We start from the raw sequence: 18,174 nt of genomic DNA, 5'->3' as shown, positions 1-18,174 counted from the left end.
CCTTCTCTCTATAACTCTGCCTTTCAAATAAAAATAAAATAAATCTTTAAAAATAAAACCTAACCAACTGCAGGAGGGCTGAGGCTGAAGTTAGATGCTAGAAACTGAGTCCAGGTCTTCCATGTGAGTGCACCACTACTCCTGGGATATGCATTTGCAGCGATCAGGAGTGAGGAATAGAGGCCACATTTCTTGCCTAATCAGAAATAAGTTTGGCTATGGAAACATTCTTCCAGATGGGATGTTTACCTCAGAACTCAAAACCTTAATTATAATAGGCAGAAGGGATTACTTGTGGTAGTAAATGTCTACAGTAAGATCTGAAAGGGTTGTAAATTTTGAATTTTATGATCATGCTACAAAGCTCATTGAGAACTAGCAAGTTCTTAGAATATAACATGTAGTATATGCACATTAGTAGTATCAGCTGGGATCCCAGCAAGAGGTAGTGGCATGTTCAAAAATTTCATTCAGAATAATGTACTACAGACACCCAAGGCAGACTGAAAGAGAACCAATAAATGACAATGAAGCACCCAGAAACCAAGACTATGAAATGTACTACTCATGGGCCTCAAGAAGCTAAGCGGTAGCCTGTATTGTTGGAACTCAGTGGGATTAAGGCAGTGGTAGAGGGACAGGCTGGCAGCAACTGTGAATCTCTAGATGAAAGAACAGTACTACTGCCAAAAAAAAAAAAAAAAGGCGCAGCAGATCCTGCAGGGAAAATGGACATGACCTCGTCTCTCATTGCCCTTGTTCTTGGATGTCTCCCTCATGCTTGTTGCTGATCTAATCCAGCCAGGAGCCAGAGCACGATGAAGCTGAGCCAGAGTGGTTCAGAGAGCCAGGCTTCACACAGCTGGAAGTGGAAGGTGAAGAACAGCCCTGGATTGGCAGTGGGAGGATAGTTCAATGTACTTTTACCTAACTATGTAGGATAATAACCTCTCCTTACCCTGCGTGGAGCTGGAGAGAGCCATCAGCCATTATTCCACTCCTCAAATCGTCTTGTCTTCTGTGATCTGTAATTTTTTTTTTAGGTTTTTATTCATTTGTTGTTCGATATGAGTTTGTGTTAGAGTGTGATGCAGTTCTTACAACAGGCTGTTTATTTTATTATTTATTTAGTTTTATTTGAAAAGTAGAGTTACAGAGAGAAAGAGAGACAGAGAGAAAGATATTCCGTCAGCTGGTTCACTCCCCAAATGGCTACAATGGCCAGAGCTGAGCCAGTCTGAAGCCAGGAGCCAGGAACTTTTCTCAGGTCTCCCATGTGGATTGAATGGCCCCAAGGCTTTGGGCCATCCTCCACTGCTTTCTCAGGCCACAAACAGGGACCTGGATGGGAACTGGAGCATCTGGCACATGAACTGGTTCCCACAAGGGATGCCAGCATGCAGGTGGAATATAAACTTTCCAGGCCACCATACCAGCCCCTGTTTTAATTTTGTATTGATTTCTTTCTCTCTCTCTCTTTCTTTTTTCTTTCTTTCTTTCTTTCTTTCTTTCTCTCTTTCTTTCTTTCTTTCTTTCTTTCTTTCTTTCTTTCTTTCTTTCTTTCTTTCTTTCTTTCTTTCTTTCTCTTTCTTTCTTTCTTTCTTTCTTTCCTTCCTTCCTTCCTTCCTTCCTTCCTTCCTTCCTCTCTCTCTCTTCTTCTTTCTTTCAATTCTATTAGTGCCAGGTCTTTAGTAGCCCTGTTCTACATCTCTTTACTTATCTTGGTGCTCCACCGTTCCTGGAAATATGAGGAAATTCACAGTAGTTGGAAAAGTCATTTTCTGACTGGAATAAAACTTCACAATGTGGAATAATTATTTAAAATATGTAACCAATTTAAACATGTAGTGTATTTCACTGTGCTTCTTTATTTATTTCTTTTATTCTGGTGCCTTTAAGTTGACTTGTTTTCCTTGTCTCCACCATCTACGTGCAATGTCATGACTTAAATATTGGCATTTTTGTATCTAATGAATTGTGTTTGTGTGTTTGGTGGGGTGGTAAGAAATGTTTAAGATGGTCTTACAGGTTAACAGGTGACTAAAAATCAGGGCAGGTGTTATAGTGCACGCACAGGTTCACTCTGTTTCTCAGAACTGGTGGTTGCATGGTTTTTCCAAGCTGTGTGAGCTAATTCTACCTCATTTTTTTTGTTGTTGTTGTTCCTCTTAGATTCGAAGCCAGAGCAAAGCCTCTGGGTCCGGGCTGTGTGAAGGAGATGAGGTGGTTTCTATCAATGGCAACCCTTGTGCGGACCTCACCTACCCAGAAGTCATCAAGCTCATGGAAAGTATAACAGACTCCCTCCAAATGCTCATCAAAAGGTACAGCAGATCCATAGGAAGATATATTTTCTTGTAACTGAATAGAAAAATGAAGAGCTTTTTGTGGCTACTGCATGGTACTAGTCATTTAAGGAGAAGTGGAGGGTGCTTTGCAGAAAGTCAAAACATTTGAACAGAAACACCATTGTGCATGAGAAATGAGTCATTTCATTCTACTGAATTTTCTGGTTAATTGAGAATTAGCTTGAAAATTTTAGGTATTTAGAATACTTATCCCCCACAGAAGACTCAGTGTAGTGAGCCTTATATGGGTCAGAACTTGCAGTGGATCGAGGTCACTCCATTTGAATTAAAACTAACTGAAATCTTGTGACTAGCAGAAATCTAGTGTTACTCTTAGAACTTGTCATCTAAGTATTTCCTTGTCAAGCCTAATGTGTAAAGATATAGAATTCCAATTGTTTACAAAGCTGTTTACCTTTAAAAATGTTTATTTTTAAATAATATATAAAAGACACAGAGAGAAATGGAGATGAGTTTGGCATTGTGGCAATGTTGGCATACCATATGGGTGCGAGTTCAAGTCTCAGCTGCTCCAGTTCTGATCCAGCTTCTTGCAAATGCACCTGGGAAAGTGGTGGGAGATGGCCCAAGTGCTTGGACCCCTGTAGTCACATGGGAGTCCTTGAGGAAGTGCTCAGTTCTGGCCATTGCAGCTATTTGGGGCGTGAACCAGTAGATGGAAGATCTTTCCTTCTCTCTATAACTCTGCCTTTCAAATAAAAATAAAATAAATCTTTCAAAAAGAAAACCTTTCCAGATTCCCACAAGAACTGCTGGTGGTCTGAGACTGAAGTTGGAAGCTGGAAACTGAGTCCAGGTCTTCCATGTGGGTGCTAAGGGTGCAATTACTTGAGCCATCACCGCTGCTCCTGGGGTATGCATTTTCATGGAGCTGGAGTGAGGAATTGAAGCTGCAAATTGAACCCAAGCATTCTGATGGGGTGTGTTAGCGTTTTAACCACCTGCCCAACAGAGGAATGTTGCCAGAACAGTCACCATGTTTCCTGATTTATATGAACAAACATGAGGTATTTGAAGATTGCCATCTTCATAAGCACTTACGCATTTCCAAAACAGGGTAAAACATCTTTTCTAATTTATTTTTTTTTAAAGATTTATTTATTTTATTACAAAGTCAGATATACAGAGAGGAGGAGAGACAGAGAGGAAGAGCTTCCATCCGATGTTTCATTCCCCAAGTGAGCCGCAACGGGCCGATGCGCGCTGATCCGAAGCTGGGAACCAGGAACCTCTTCCAGGTCTCCCGTGTAGGTGCAGGGTTCCAATGCATTGGGCCGTCCTCGACTGCTTTCCCAGGCCATAAGCAGGGAGCTGAATGGGAAGTGGAGCTGCTGGGATTAGAACCGGTGCCCATATGGGATCCCGGGGCGTTCAAGGCGAGAACTTTAGCCGCTAGGCTACGCCACCGTGCCATCTTTTCTAATTTATTTACTTATTATTCTTACTGAAACCATGAGGCCGTGTTCAGTGAATTGGGACTTCCCCAGCTGGTCCTTGTTTTGATTCTGACAGCTACCATGGGGAGAATCGTTAATGTTAAGCTGCAATTTCAGTATCTGTGTACTCTCAGAAATGGAGCAGCCACTGCCTCTCTGCTGCTTTTCATAATGGGAACTGTGTTTTTTATGATTTTCTCTTGAATATTTTTACTTTTTACAACCTCAATAGCTAATTGATAGGAGTCATCCTAGAATCCCAAAGTAAAATGAATCCAGAGGTCACAGCATTGTCCTCATCGTTATCACCGCCACCATCATCACCACTGTAGGTATCAAACATTGTTTCCTGTAATTAACTATTTCTCCGATCCCTGTCATTGCCAGCTATCTCTGGAGGGCAAATGTTTGACTTTTCTTGAACTAGTGCCCAGAGATAGCCAGGTAACATGATTCGTTTTTGGAGCTTTTTTCACACTGGGTCTCTGTTATCTTAAATCTTAACAAAATAAAATAAAAATAAATAATCATTTAATTATGACACATTAATTGTGCAATTCAGTATGTGTATGGACAAGGGAACTGTTCTGAACGTTAAAGCTTTAATCTCTGTGTGATGTTTTTATGATTTTATTGATGTGCATACATTGTGTTTTATCTATGATAAATATTCATTTATTTCTGGTCTGGTTGGAATGAATCAAAACTACTCTCTTCTCAGCTGCTCAATTGATTGCTAACATAATTCAAAGTGATTTCATCTGCTTCTCTCCCCAATCTTCTTAAATTAAACCTCCCTGACCTTTTGGTATGCTCAAATTCAATTTTCTAGCATGTATTTCTTATTTCCTATGTCAGAATGATTTAATTTGCTGTCATTACATTTTTAATACCATAATTTAATGTTTTGTAAATACCATATTACCAGGAAGATTTTCAGTTTACTTTCATGAAGAAAGCTGCATATTGTTTGTTTCTGTTGTTAATGCATCCAAAAGCAAAGTTAGAAGCAAATATTTGGAAACTGTCTGAAATTCTCCTACTGCATACATTCTTTGGTGGAAGGAAGTAGGAATGCACTTTCTTCAATGGGTGATCTCCACATAAGTAAAATGCATTTTGGGCAAGGAGAGAAGAGGCAGCTATGAGATAGCTATGATTGCTTAAAAAAAAAAAAAAAAAAAAAAAAAAACTCTTAAGAAGTAAAGGTAAAATTCTGTTCCGAGAATGGAGCTTCTCTTGTGAAAACAGAGTTCAGAGTTGTAAAGAAGTTGTTGCGCTCCTAAACGGACAGGACTTCTCATTACAAACCCAAATGTGCAAAACCACCTGAGGATGGCTAAGGTCAGAAAGCAAAAGACTTCGGCCAACAATCCTGGGGTCTTTCGCTGACAGATAATGGAACAGCTTGACTTCTGAGATTCTGAAAGGAAAATGCTGCAAGAGACAGGTTCTGCTGAAAGAAGGGGAGACATCTCAGTTTATAAATACTCCATGACTTCATGATTCATGCAGCATGGAAAGGATTTCTCTTTACACTGGAGTACCGGGCTGGGGTCCGTTATTACAAAATACAGGCTCACCAGAACTTAAAAACACAGCTTCCATTTCAGTCCTTTCAAGAAAGCAGGTCCTCTAGAGGGATTACTTGAATTCTGTGTAATTCAAGATTGATCTGAAGCTGCTGGACATGATTTGGTAATGTCCAGACGTCGAAACATTTTGTTACATGGTAGCAAACATGATTCTTTGGAAAAATCCAATTTATTACAGATAGCTCCATCATGTGGTTACAACCTGTGCTCCTTCCAAATAAAAGCTGAACTTAGATTTGAAAGTCTTCTGTAAACATCTTGTTGTGCTGTAACAAAGGCTTACAGTCATAACAAACTGCCAATTTTACTTTTCAACATGTGGCTGTTGACATTCAGGAGGCAGTCTTTTGATGGGCTCACACACATATTAGACATAAGTGTCACAAAGTTCTTGGGCAGGTGCAAGACATTCTGATTTAATTGCCTGAATATCTTTTTTTCTGTGTGCAGACCCTCCAGTGGAATAAGTGAGGCTTTGATCTCTGAAACTGAAAACAAAAGCCATGAGCATCTCACCCAAGCAGAGTATGTGGAAAGCACCACCCTCCAGATTCGCTCAGCCACAAACACCCAGTACAGAGAGTTTTTAGTGGCCCCAACCCAGGATGGAGTTATCCCAGCTGAGGACCAAAGAAGTGGTCCTGGGTGTTCAGGAAACGCGGAGGAGGAAGCCTGCCTCAGCCAGCATGGGGTCCCCCAAGTGCTGAACTCCCAAGGAGAAGTCTTGACAGAAGAAGTTATCCTAAGGCAGCCAGCTGAGGCTGGGCAGCCAGGCCCTGTAGTGGAGTTACAACTGTCGCTTTCACAGCCGAGACCGGAGGGTCCTGTGCTGGCTCTCTTGGGAGCTGAAAAATCTCTGTCTCCTGACCCAGACCCGACTTTACAGCCGGAAAAGATTATCCACATCAATTCGGTCGCTCCTCAGGAGAAGCCAGACCCCTGTCTGAAGTCCAGCAAGATAATCCAGCTCTCCAGTGGCAGCGAGCTGAGAGTGACCCAAGGCGGTGGAGCAGATGAGGCAGAGCTGCCCCGAGTGGAAGTCATCCTGGACTGCTCTGACAGGCACAAGGCGGAAGGGCGCTGGCTTCAGCCAGGAAAGGAGTGTGTGGGCTCTCCTGTGGAAGGAGGGCAGTCTGAAGCACCTCCTTCTCTGGTATCCTTTGCCGTCTCATCAGAAGCCACAGAGCAGGGAGACGCTGCACGCTCAGACAAGGATCAAAGCAGACCACACAAGCACAGAGCGCGACACGCACGTAAGTCCTGCACCGACTCAGCTGTCAGCAAAGGGCTGGGGAGGGCTGGGCGTTTTCGCTGCTGGTTTGTCTGCATGGCAGTTACTTCTTTTAAGGCTTGTTTTTGTGTCTTCTGTTGGAGTTCTTTTTTTTTTTTTAAGCGTGTAATGAATGCACAAAATAACAAATGTGAAACTGTAAAGTACTCTTCCCAGTTTCTGATTGGGAACTGATACATTCAGACTTCAGCCTAAATGGAAAGGCTTTTTCCATGAATTTCTATTTAGCTTCAAAAGTTCAGGCACCATCTAAGAAAATTATGCCATCAGGCTTTGTTTTTGATTTGTCTCCCAATGCTGTAACATTTCACACCACAGCAGCGTAAGAAAGGGTTATGGAGTCTGAGTTTAAAGAGGTGTTTTGAAAAAGCAGGCTCCACCACTGATATTAAAAGCAGATCCTTCTTTTGAAAAAGTCGGTCTGCAGCTTGATGATGCTTGCAGAAGTGCGTTTGATGGACAAGGCCATGTGTAAAATGAAGCAGCTACATGATCTCCTCCGTTCTGCCAGTCTTCACTAGACTGCGAAGGTTTCATCCACCTTCTAGACATAGAAGTCAGCCTCCCAGGCTAAGGCGGGCTGTTTCCATGTCCTGGGACAGAAAATTTAGCTTTTACTCAGGGGAGTATGCACACACAGGAGAAGGTGAATAATAGTTGCAGCTGTGTGTTAGGATTTTTGTCATTTTCTTTCAGGTATATTATGCATTTATGCAAATATATATATATATTTACAAATTTTGGAATTTCACTTGAGACTGTAAAGGCTGTCTGGCAAAGGCCCTTGAATGTATGAATGATTTGCAAGAGTAGGGAACTCAGTCATTCACTTCAATTCAATATACCATGTCTTCTGTACTATTGTCATTCCTTTCAAAGCTTATTTTCAGCATAACCATTTGTAGCCTCATTGGCAAGTGCTGTTAATCACTCTGTGTGTTTTAAGTGTCTATATGCCATCTTCACATTTATAGAATATTGAACCAGAGTATTAAAGCAGCATTCACATACTTCATGTGTTGGCACTGAAGTAAGCAGCAACTGTGGCTGTCAGTTTAATAATAAGTTGTATAACAGTAGTCAGAAAAAAAGTCATACTTAGTCATGACCGCATTCTGAATTATTTTTCTCTATAAAATTTGATCACCAGTAAATAACTACAATTTCATGATTAAATTTTGTTGCCTGATTTTTTTCATTAATTGTTAATTGTGATTTTTTTCTTCAGTGGCCAAAATAGCTAGTATAATATATTTTAAAAAATTTTTCAGGATTTGCATTTAACTACTTTGAGGAATTAAAAACTTTGTGATTCATTGAAAACATGACTATGATTAACTGGTGCTATAAATTAATTAGTCATCAACTTATTTTTAATATTGACAGCAAAAGAAAAAATTTAAATATATTTTTCTATACTAGTCTTTATGCACTTAAAAATTCCCAAGTCAGATAATGTAAGCATTTCCCCAAGATTCACACTTATTTTTGTTACAATTAAAGTAACATTATAGTTCCAAATAGCAATATACTTTACACATTTATGTGAACCACTTTGTACCTAAAGTTGATTACCTATAATCATAGTAGCCCAGCTTTCTGAATTTCAAGTAATTATTTATTTAGTAAATTATTAATTTGGTGTTTTGAATTGATATTGATTTTGTGACTGTAAATGGAGAGATTTGAGGTGGCTGTCAAAATTTAAACAAAAAAATAAAAAAAGAAATCCCAACTCATTACATTATCCATATCAATTTGATCACTCCTCAGGAGAAGTACCAAGTATGTCTTAGGTTTTTCGGAAAATATCACATTATTAAACTATGACCTCTTAAATTTTTGATTTATATTATTAGTTGGCAGTGCTAGCCAATTATATTGTTACAGTATAAGGACCCATGGAAAAACATCTGTAATTAGCATAAATAAATATGCATTTATATAGGCCAATGGAGGGGATGCTGTATGTATTAATACACATAATAATTTATAGAAAAATACACCTCTTTAAAGTTCAGTGCAATTGTGGACATTCTTACCATGCCCTTTGTCTCCAGTGAACCCGGTGGCTGGTCATGTATGACTCATCAAGTGACTTCAGTTTTTGTCCTTTCCCTAGGGCTCAGGAGGAGCGAGAGCCTATCAGAAAAGCAGGTGAAAGAAGCCAAGTCTAAATGCAAAAGTATTGCCCTTCTCCTAACAGAGGCCCCCAACCCCAACTCCAAGGGGGTGTTGATGTTTAAGAAGAGACGGCGGAGGGCCAGGAAGTACACGCTAGTCAGCTACGGTACTGGCGAACTTGACCCAGAGGCAGACGAGGAGGAAGAGGGTGACAGAGAGGATACTTGCGAAGTTGCGTTTCTGGGCACCAGCGAATCGGAGGTGGATGAAGAGCTACTGTCTGACCTTGACGATAGCACCCAAGTTGTGAACTTTGACTGGGATTCTGGACTGGTGGACTTTGAAAAGAAACTGAACCGAGACGACAAGATGGAGATGTTGCCGGATACCACGGGAAAGGGAGCCCTCATGTTTGCCAAGAGGAGGGAGAGGATGGATCAGATCACAGCCGAAAAAGAAGAGGAGAGGGTGGCTGGGGTGCCTGGCGTAGAACTAGAGGCTGCGCAGACAGATGGCCTGAGAACCGTGACTTCCTACCAAAGGAAGGAAGAAGAAACCGTGAGGGTACAGAGCGCTGTGAGCAAGAGCTACATCCAGATGAGCCCTGGTCCCGGCCACGGGCCGCAGCAGAACGGCCTCAGTGGGGCTACGGATCCGGCCGAGGTGCAGAGGGCAATGCCCATGAACAGAACAGCCAAGCCCTTCCCAGGATCAGTGAGCCAGCCAGTCACGCCTTATTCTCCCACCCGAAACCTGACAAGTCCCATCTCTGACTTTCCAGCGCCTCCACCCTACTCAGCAGTCACACCTCCACCAGAAGGGTTCCCCAGAGGGGTGTCCAGCCCGACTGCCGGCCCAGCCCAGCCCCCGCCGTGGCCACAGCCTGCTCCATGGTCCCAGGCGGCCTTTTATGATGCAACTGAGCGAATAGCCTCCCGGGATGAGAGGATCGCGGTGCCAGCCAAAAGAACTGGCATACTGCAGGAGGCCAAGAGAAGAAGCACGACGAAACCCATGTTTACTTTTAAGGAGCCCAAAGTGAACCCCAATCCAGAACTCTTGTCACTTCTTCAGAATTCAGAAGGCAAACGGGGCACTGGAGCTGGGGGCGATTCTGGACCTGAGGAAGATTATCTCAGCCTTGGGGCAGAAGCATGCAACTTCCTGCAGGGCTCCTCTGCCAAGCAAAAGACCCCACCTCCTGTGGCCCCAAAACCTGCAGTCAAGTCCTCTTCCTCCCAGCCAGTCACTCCAGTGTCTCCCGTCTGGTCTCCAGGAGTGGCTCCCACCCAACCTCCTGCCTTCCCCACATCCAGTGCATCGCAGGGCCCTGTGGTCTCCTCCATCAAGATAGCACAGCCTGCTTATCCTCCTGCTCGTCCAGCAAGTTCGCTGAACCTATCTGGTCCCTTCAGAGGACCTCAAGCCGCAGTAGCCAGTCAGCACTACACCCCGAAGCTGGCAGCTGCCACACCGGCTGTGAATGCCCATGCGGGTGCCATGGGACCATCCAACGAGCTTCCAGGGATGAGTGGCAAAGGAGCCCAGCTCTTTGCCAAAAGGCAGTCAAGAATGGAGAAGTATGTGGTCGATTCAGACACGGTGCAAGCCCATGCTGCACGGGCTCAATCTCCCACACCATCTCTTCCAGCCAGTTGGAAATACTCCTCCAATGTGCGGGCACCTCCTCCTCTGGCCTACAACCCTATCCACTCCCCCTCGTACCCACCGGCTGCTGTCAGATCTCAGCCATCAGCCCCACCGGCCTCCAAAGTGAGCAAGAAAAAGGGGAAGAAACCCCTCAATGCCTTGGATGTCATGAAACACCAGCCGTATCAGCTCAATGCATCCTTGTTTACTTTTCAACCTCCAGATGCAAAGGGTGGTATCCCCCAAAAGTCATCAGCCAAGGTCAATTCGACTCCTACTATAAAGCAAGCACTTCCCCCTCGACCAATGAGTGTTGGCTCAGCCACACATGGGCAGGCTTCCTCAGTGTACTCAGTGCCAGCCTACCCTTCTCAACCTCCCTACTTTGCAGAGGCCTCGTCTCCTGTCAGCGCGTCCCCCGTGCCTGTGGCTGTTCCCACTTCGCCAAAGCAAGAAGCAGCCTCCTCGTCCTATTTTGTGGCACCGAGGCCAAAGTTCTCAGCCAAGAAAAGTGGTGTCCCAGTCCAGGTGTGGAAACCATCTGTTGTGGAAGAGTAATCTCATAGCTGAAGCTGAGTGTCCACTTTGCTTGAAATGAATTGTTTGCAGTGTTACTTGAATTCCTGAAAATGCCTAGCAAATCCTCAACTTACTTAATTTCAGATATGTCACCTCCCAATCTGGGTCCAAGGAGTAGAATAGTTTCAAGGAGTCAAAATTCAACTCAGATTGACTTAACACACATTTATCTTTGCACATTTAACTAAGAAATATGGGAGCACCCAAAATGGACATGTGACCGTTATGTTAAGTCAGCAGGGTGTAGTTAGAATTGGCACATTAGCCACAAGACAGTGATCAGTGTTACCAGACATTGGAGCAAGGCTTTTGTGTAATAGAACTGCCATGTTCCTATGATGGCAAGGTTCCAACATAGTGAAAACAGAACATGTATGGACTAAGGTTCTCCTCTCCTATTGCTCATGTTAAGGGAGTAAGGGCATCTGTGGCAGACAGGGATTGGCTCTGGTCTGTCAAGTGCAGCCACCTGTTCTATATCACAGAGGAGGACCTCTGAGGACTGGTGGGCTGCACATAGTTTAGTGGGAGGTGGGTAGCAAAGAAGGTCTTGGTCATCACCAAGCGCTTGTAATATTTATGTTCTTTGCCAGGTAATTTTGCACCCATTAGTTCATTGCAGAAGATATATTTGAAGTAAATGGGACAGGACAGGAAGGATAATTGCCTTCAGAGATTGCTTCCCATCCTTTTTACTCAATAACTGAAGGAATTCAGCATGTCTCCAATTGCCCATGAAAGCATCCGTTCGTTTTCCATAGCTGAGGCAAGTGGTAGAGTACAGGATAACACGTCACATGTCCAAAGAAGAAAGCACAAGGAGGTGTCCATGGCTGTCATTTTACCTTGGGCAAACACTTGATTGGGACCTGAAGGGTTCCTCGCTGCAGGGACTGATGGTGAAGCATGAGGAGCGTGTGTGCGCGGAGCCTGTAGGGTGAGAGGGCACGGCCAAGAGTGCCGTGTTTGGGTGACCTCACAGATATTCCTCCTGTGTTCGTTTTGCTTTTTTTGGCAACTGCTTTTCCCACTGTCGCTTGCAATTCTATTCTCGCACCTTTACTTTATGATTGGATGGACCAGGATAATTCAGGCAAGGTTACCTTGTACATTTGGATTGGTCACAGCGTGTCATCATCCAGCTGGCTGTGAAGTTAACAATGTTACTGAAAGCAAACCTGAAGGCCTTTCTCATATCTATTTTCAGCCTGAGTCTGACCAACCGTGGAAAATATTCAGCATGAATTGATGCAGAGAACTATAAAGCACATATGGCAGTTCCAAAGAAAATCCTCTACTCTAAGCAGGAGATGCATTTACAGACTTTGCACAAAAATCTTGCCTGCTTTGAGGGCACATGCTTCCATTTAAGCCTCTGAGAATATCTGTATTCCTGTTCTCTATTTTCTGCTGACACTGTCAATCTGCTGTATTTTTCACCACCCTATTAAAATGTTACTTTCTTCTTTCTCTGTTCAATGTATGTGTTTAAAAAATGTTTTCCTTGTACAAGCTGTTTTGATCAAAGTCACTTTTCTCATAACACCTGAATTTCCTTTTTCGAGTGTATCCATGTCTCTATGCATTATAAAACTGCAAGCTTTAGGTATTTCTAGGATATAACATACAAAGATTAGTGGAACTGGTTCTTGTTTCTTAGGAAAATGTTCCATTGTCTTTGGTGGTGGCAACTTACCCATAGGTTGTAACCCCAGCCTGTATATTTGCCTTTTTGGAGAAATCTTTAGGAAGATTAATAGAGGATAAAAGAAAAAGTGGTTATTTCATTATAGATATAATGTAGTTATTTATATTACTTGTTCCCCTAAAAAGAAGACTGTTGAATGCTGAGGGTTTTCCTATTTTTTTTTTTAACTAAAAAATAAGTCTTTCTAAGGTGGAGCAGGTGTAATTTTTTACAATCTTGCGTTCTTAACGTAACATTTAAAGACCAGCATATGTTAGAGGAAAGGCATGGAACACACAGGTAGTCAGTTGTAAATCATCCATTCAAACTATGCTAGGATGGTAAGGACCTAGAAGTATTCCCAGTTGTCGAGTGGTTTGTGGTATGTGAAGTCCATTTCCTGTGGGACAGGTGGCCATCTTAGCAGAGTGCCTATTTGGAGGTAGTGACTAAGGACACAATTAACATGATGGTGTCTTCCAGTCATTCTGGGGCCGTTTGGGTTTCCAAAAGGCTTCTAAAGAACAGGTCAGGCATGCAGGCAAAGTGTCTGCAACCAACTGAGACGAATAGGTCTTATCTTGAACCTTTTAGTCCCTCTTTGTAGAGGGACAACTCAAGAGAGCCTTGACTGATTTCACTCTGAGGCTCAAGGAGGTGGGAGGGAGAAGAGCTAAGCCGGTTCCTGGAGGAAGAGAGATTGCCTCTTTCCCTTCTATCTGCACCAGGGAACTCAGGTCGTGGCTATGGAAATGAGGTCATTGAGGCAGGTGGGAGGATTAGAACCCAAGACCTCAGCCTCTCTCCAGAAATCACTTATAATAATCTGAGCCTTGCTGGTTTTGTTGGTAGTGATAGTTGATTGGCTACTTGCGGGACTTTGCTTTGCTTGTAATAACCTGCATCTCTTTTGTTAGCATTATTTCTAGGTAAAGCACCTTGAAGTCAATTTCCATCATAAGCACACAGCACCAGTCAGGTGCTGAATTGCCCATGTTATATCAGATGCTCTGTGGGCAGCGTCCTAAAGACGTCACTGCACAGCTGGTTTATCTAGGTGCTGGGATATTGACTACAATGCAATCTTAGTCCCTGAATTTAGGCAGTACGATAAACAATTTTCAGTCTCCATGCATTTTCCTTTACTAATGACTCCAACCTGTCTTCCTGACTAGGATGGTGTTCCACAGTGAGAATACAAATGTGAGATGCTATGAGGAAGGAAGGTGCTATGTAAAGTTAACACATTCCCCTGGTGTTACAGGAGGACACATTAAATCACAGGACTGGGGAGGTTGCCACTGAAATCTTGAAATATTTACAGTTTTACAGTTAATGTTTCAATAATAGACACATTCTGTTCTGAGAGAGGATCAAACACATTGTTTCTGGATACAGACAATTAGTAGGTAGTGGATATTGTACACTTTTAAGCATATATGTTATAAGACTAGTGAGTTGTTCCTCCAGACACTGTGGAACTTTACACTCCAAAATATATCTTGTGTGAGTTAATGATAGCATGGATCATGCCTTTGCATTAACCATTTCATTTAATCTTCACAACAAGCAACTTGTTTTAGCCATAGGAAAGCCAATCTGAGGTACAAGCGGAAGCCACTGTCACTGTTCTGGAGTAATGTTGATTCTTTTCAAGAAGGTGCCGTGGGACACGTGCTGTCTCACATAGCCTGAATTCTAGCCTGGTGCCGAGGATCTCCATTTAATGATCTATGTTAAAGGGATGAAGTGAAGTAAGAGCGAGTTTCCTAACCGTGGTTATGGGTTAAATAACTTCAAAGTGCCCTCTTACTGCTGATGGACAATGCCGAGCACTTTTACAGTAAAGCCATTGGGAGCAGAAAACACCTGGCTATTAAGTGTCTCAGTTTGGATTTAATCTTCCAAATAAAACTTCCACTTCTGTGTATTGTTTTATCACTTATAACATAGAGACCCTACGAGCCCCTGTATTATAAGAGTGAGTTCCTATGGTTGGTGGTGCTGCTTTATGAGTCACCACCAACCTGGCAGGAAGGGTATTGGAAGTCATGGTCATCTAAAAGAAGTGTTTTCCCAACAGTCAAATGCTTCAAATGCTTCCCGGGGGAAGCATAGGGTGTGTTCCCATTCTTGAACAAAGTCAGGGTTGTTGAATTTGTTTTTAGACTTCTCTGATAAGTTCATGAGAAAAGGCTATAAATTCTTAGAACCCACATTATATTCCCAGATGCACTGACCCTCTCTGGTCTATGTCCCTGAACTCATTTGACTCTGGGGAACTCGCAGACCCATGCAACACTTTGGTGCTTCTGAGTTTGTCAACAAGAGTTCTGGGAAAAACAGAGCTCACTTTTAAACTTTAGACTTCCCACCAGAGTTGGCACTGAGCCACAGGCAAATGAATACATTCCCACAGGACGCAAACACCAGGCAGAATTGGTGGAAGAGGCCAACCTCTTGTTTATCCTGCTATGATTCTAAAACATACAGGCAAAAATGATAACTTAGTCATCTGTGAGCATCATGCGAGGAACATCTCACCTTCCCATACATCAAGACTCTCCTTTCCTTGGTATTATCAGGTGATGACTCCATAACATTTTAGAAAAATAGAATGTTTATATAGTGAGCACATGTGTACACTTAAACTACCCCTGGGCATTAGGAATCACAGACTACTCACTGGCAATGGATTAAAAAGAAGCTTCATCAAAAATATTGATTCTTCTCAAATATTTCCCCAATTCTTGATTATATCAACATTTTTTGCCAGCTAATAAAGTGTATCTAAAATGTAAAAAAGAGAAAGTGAGACATCTATAGGATTTTTTAAAAATATATTTATTTATATTCCTTGAAAGGCAGAATTTACAGAGAGGAGAGATGGAGAGATAGAGGTCTTCCATCTGCTGGTTCACTCCCCGTATGGACACAGTGGCTGGAGCTGGCCAATCCCAAACCAGGATCCAGTAGCTTCCTTCCAGGTTTCTCATGTAGGAGCAGGGATGCAAGGACTTGAACCATTCTCTGCTGCCTTTCCAGGATGGGAAATGGAGCAGCCAAGACTCTAACCAGCACCCACTGGCGATGCTAGTACAGCAGAGGACTAACCCATTTTGCAAACTGTGCAGACCCCAATCCTGTGGGAGCTTTTTTTGATATATTTTTTTAAATTTCTTCTTATGTTGAAAGGCAGAGAGAAAAAGTGTGAAAATAGATAGAGCTTCTATCTGCTTAGTCATTCCCCTAATGCCCATAGGGTGAGAACTTGGCTGAATCAAAGCTGTGGGTGAAGATCTCTCAGGTGGGTGGCAGGGATCCAACAATTCCAGTCACCTGCCTCCCAGAGTGTATGAGCAGATAGCTGGAGTCGGGAGTTGAGCTAGTGTTTGAATCCAAGCACTCTAATAAGGGACATTAGCATCTTACCTGGGCAAATGCCCACACCTGCTTGTGATTTTTATTTTTATTCTTTTTCTTTGCCCCGCCCCACCCCTGATTTTTATTTTAAGCCCCTTACACTTACTGCAGTTTCTTTCTTTCTTGATGTGCTTGCTTTAACTACATGTGCTTCATGACTGGTACAACATAAATTCAGGGTCTTTCATCCAAAGATCAGGAGCATCCCTTTGCAGATGCTGTCCTTCCTGTGCTTGGAAATACTGCTCAGCATCGTAGCAGTCAGGCTACCAGGGAGAAATCTATTTCCACTACCCCTACTTCTTGAACCCATGAACAACTGGTAATGGTTTGTTCATGAAAATAATTCAAAAGTGCAAAGGATTCTAATTGGCCTTGAGTTGAAAAGAAATGGCGCATTTTAGGGAGAAATAATAAAAGTGTTCTTCTTGAAGAAAAAACACATAACAACAACAACAAAACCTACAGTGCTTTGGTGGGAATGATCTGTTTTCAAGGCCACCCAACAGCCCCGAACTGAAAATCGGAATGACATGGGTGGGAAGGAAGCTGTGGCAGTGGTTCAAGCCACCTCATGAGGCCTGAAAAAAAGGCAGGAGGTGGGGCAGGGGAGTTATTGTGTTTCTTTTCTGCTACATGCCAAGAACTGTGCTCATTGAGTTATAAGTATCTTAACTGAGCACAACCATCAGCCCCATACTTTCCCAAGGTATCTTTCAGAGATCACCGCTTTTAATCCTTGGTCTTCACAAAATAGGATTCATCAGTATCTCCATTTTTCTAATTCGACTTGGGATTCTGAGAACTTGGCCAAGAGATGGGAGTCTGAATAAGTTGTCCAAGATCACACAATGTTAATTAATGGGCCCTGGATTTAGTCTGCAACCTGCATTTGCATTTTTAATCTTGCACTCTGATTTCAATTCTCAGGTTTATCCTGAAAAGGAGCAGATTATTCCCATTTTAGAGAGAGGTATATAGACATATAGGTAAATAGAGCTAGTAGACAACATGTCTAAGAATCATGTTAGCAGTAAGTATACAGATGGAGTTAGTTGGCTTTGGATCTTTGTGCCTCATCCAAGCCTTGCTCTCCCTGTGATACTGCCTGGTTTCTAGCCTCGTTAGACCCTGTAATCCCACTGTCTGAGACCTCCTCATTATCAATTCACAAAACGGAGATTTCATGAGGTTACCCCAGGTATGTTTTATTGATGACTGACTGCACTGAGTGGCGCTGGGAAAGATCCATCTTTCCTAAGATTGCTGGAAACACACTTGCTCTGACAGCATGGGGGCGTGGTGAGCGGTCTTTTCTAAGCAGCAAAGGCAGTGATTTAGCTTGAGTTCCCAAAAGCCTTTCATTTTAAAATTTCAACATAAATAGGTGATGCCCAGCATCTGGGAGTGGAAAGGAATGGGATTTAGAAAACTAAAGCAAAATCTATGACGATGTAGAAGGAAGGGCTCCCCTTGACTCTGCGCCATTCTGATTAAATGTAATTCGGGCAACTTTGTTGTGAAGTTGTGAATCAGCAGTCAGCTTTGGCTGGCTACAAAACCAGAATGACTTGAGGCACTCTGCTAAGAATTCCCAAACAGCAATGCCGATGGAGGCACGTGTTTTCAGTGTGGGAAGCGGTCTCGTCCAAGTTGCCCCGACTGCCTTCGTAGCACTGTGCCTAACCCATGGAGCTAACAGGTGTATGGATATGCCAGAGACAGCACCCCCTTGCTGTCACACAGTGCCCTTCTACTGGCAGATTTCTCAGCAGTTATTTCTGTCAGCCACTTCCCAGCAAGGGCATTTTTGTACATCATGTCCTTTCCAATCTTTGTTTCCCCTTTCACTCTGCTTCATTATTATTTTGAAGCTGTCTCATGAGGAGCTAATGTGATGGCTTCTAAATTTAAGATTTTGAGCACCCCTTCACTAACTTGAAGACAACAACAAGAGGATTAACCCACTAGATGAATATCTACTGAGCTCTGTCTCCTAAAAGTCATTGAGCCTCTAAGC

The 18,174-nt window shown here is 42.8% G+C and overlaps 1 protein-coding gene across 1 annotated transcript in view; it reads left to right on the top strand.

The window, feature by feature from the left end:
* SYNPO2 (synaptopodin 2) overlaps positions 1 to 18,174 on the top strand; it is a 185,614-nt gene that overhangs the window by 144,534 nt on the left and 22,906 nt on the right. Inside the window, exons 2-4 of the mRNA XM_004594529.2 lie at positions 2,173 to 2,324; positions 5,851 to 6,653; positions 8,814 to 10,993. Of these exons, the coding sequence (XP_004594586.2) occupies positions 2,173 to 2,324; positions 5,851 to 6,653; positions 8,814 to 10,993 (3,135 nt within the window). The remainder of the gene's footprint in view (positions 1 to 2,172; positions 2,325 to 5,850; positions 6,654 to 8,813; positions 10,994 to 18,174) is intronic.

The sequence above is a fragment of the Ochotona princeps genome, chromosome 7 (genome assembly GCF_030435755.1).
Source record: "Ochotona princeps isolate mOchPri1 chromosome 7, mOchPri1.hap1, whole genome shotgun sequence".
NCBI lineage: Eukaryota > Metazoa > Chordata > Mammalia > Lagomorpha > Ochotonidae > Ochotona > Ochotona princeps.
Note: the sequence above shows the minus strand (reverse complement) of the source record. Positions and strands in the feature narration are given on the sequence as shown.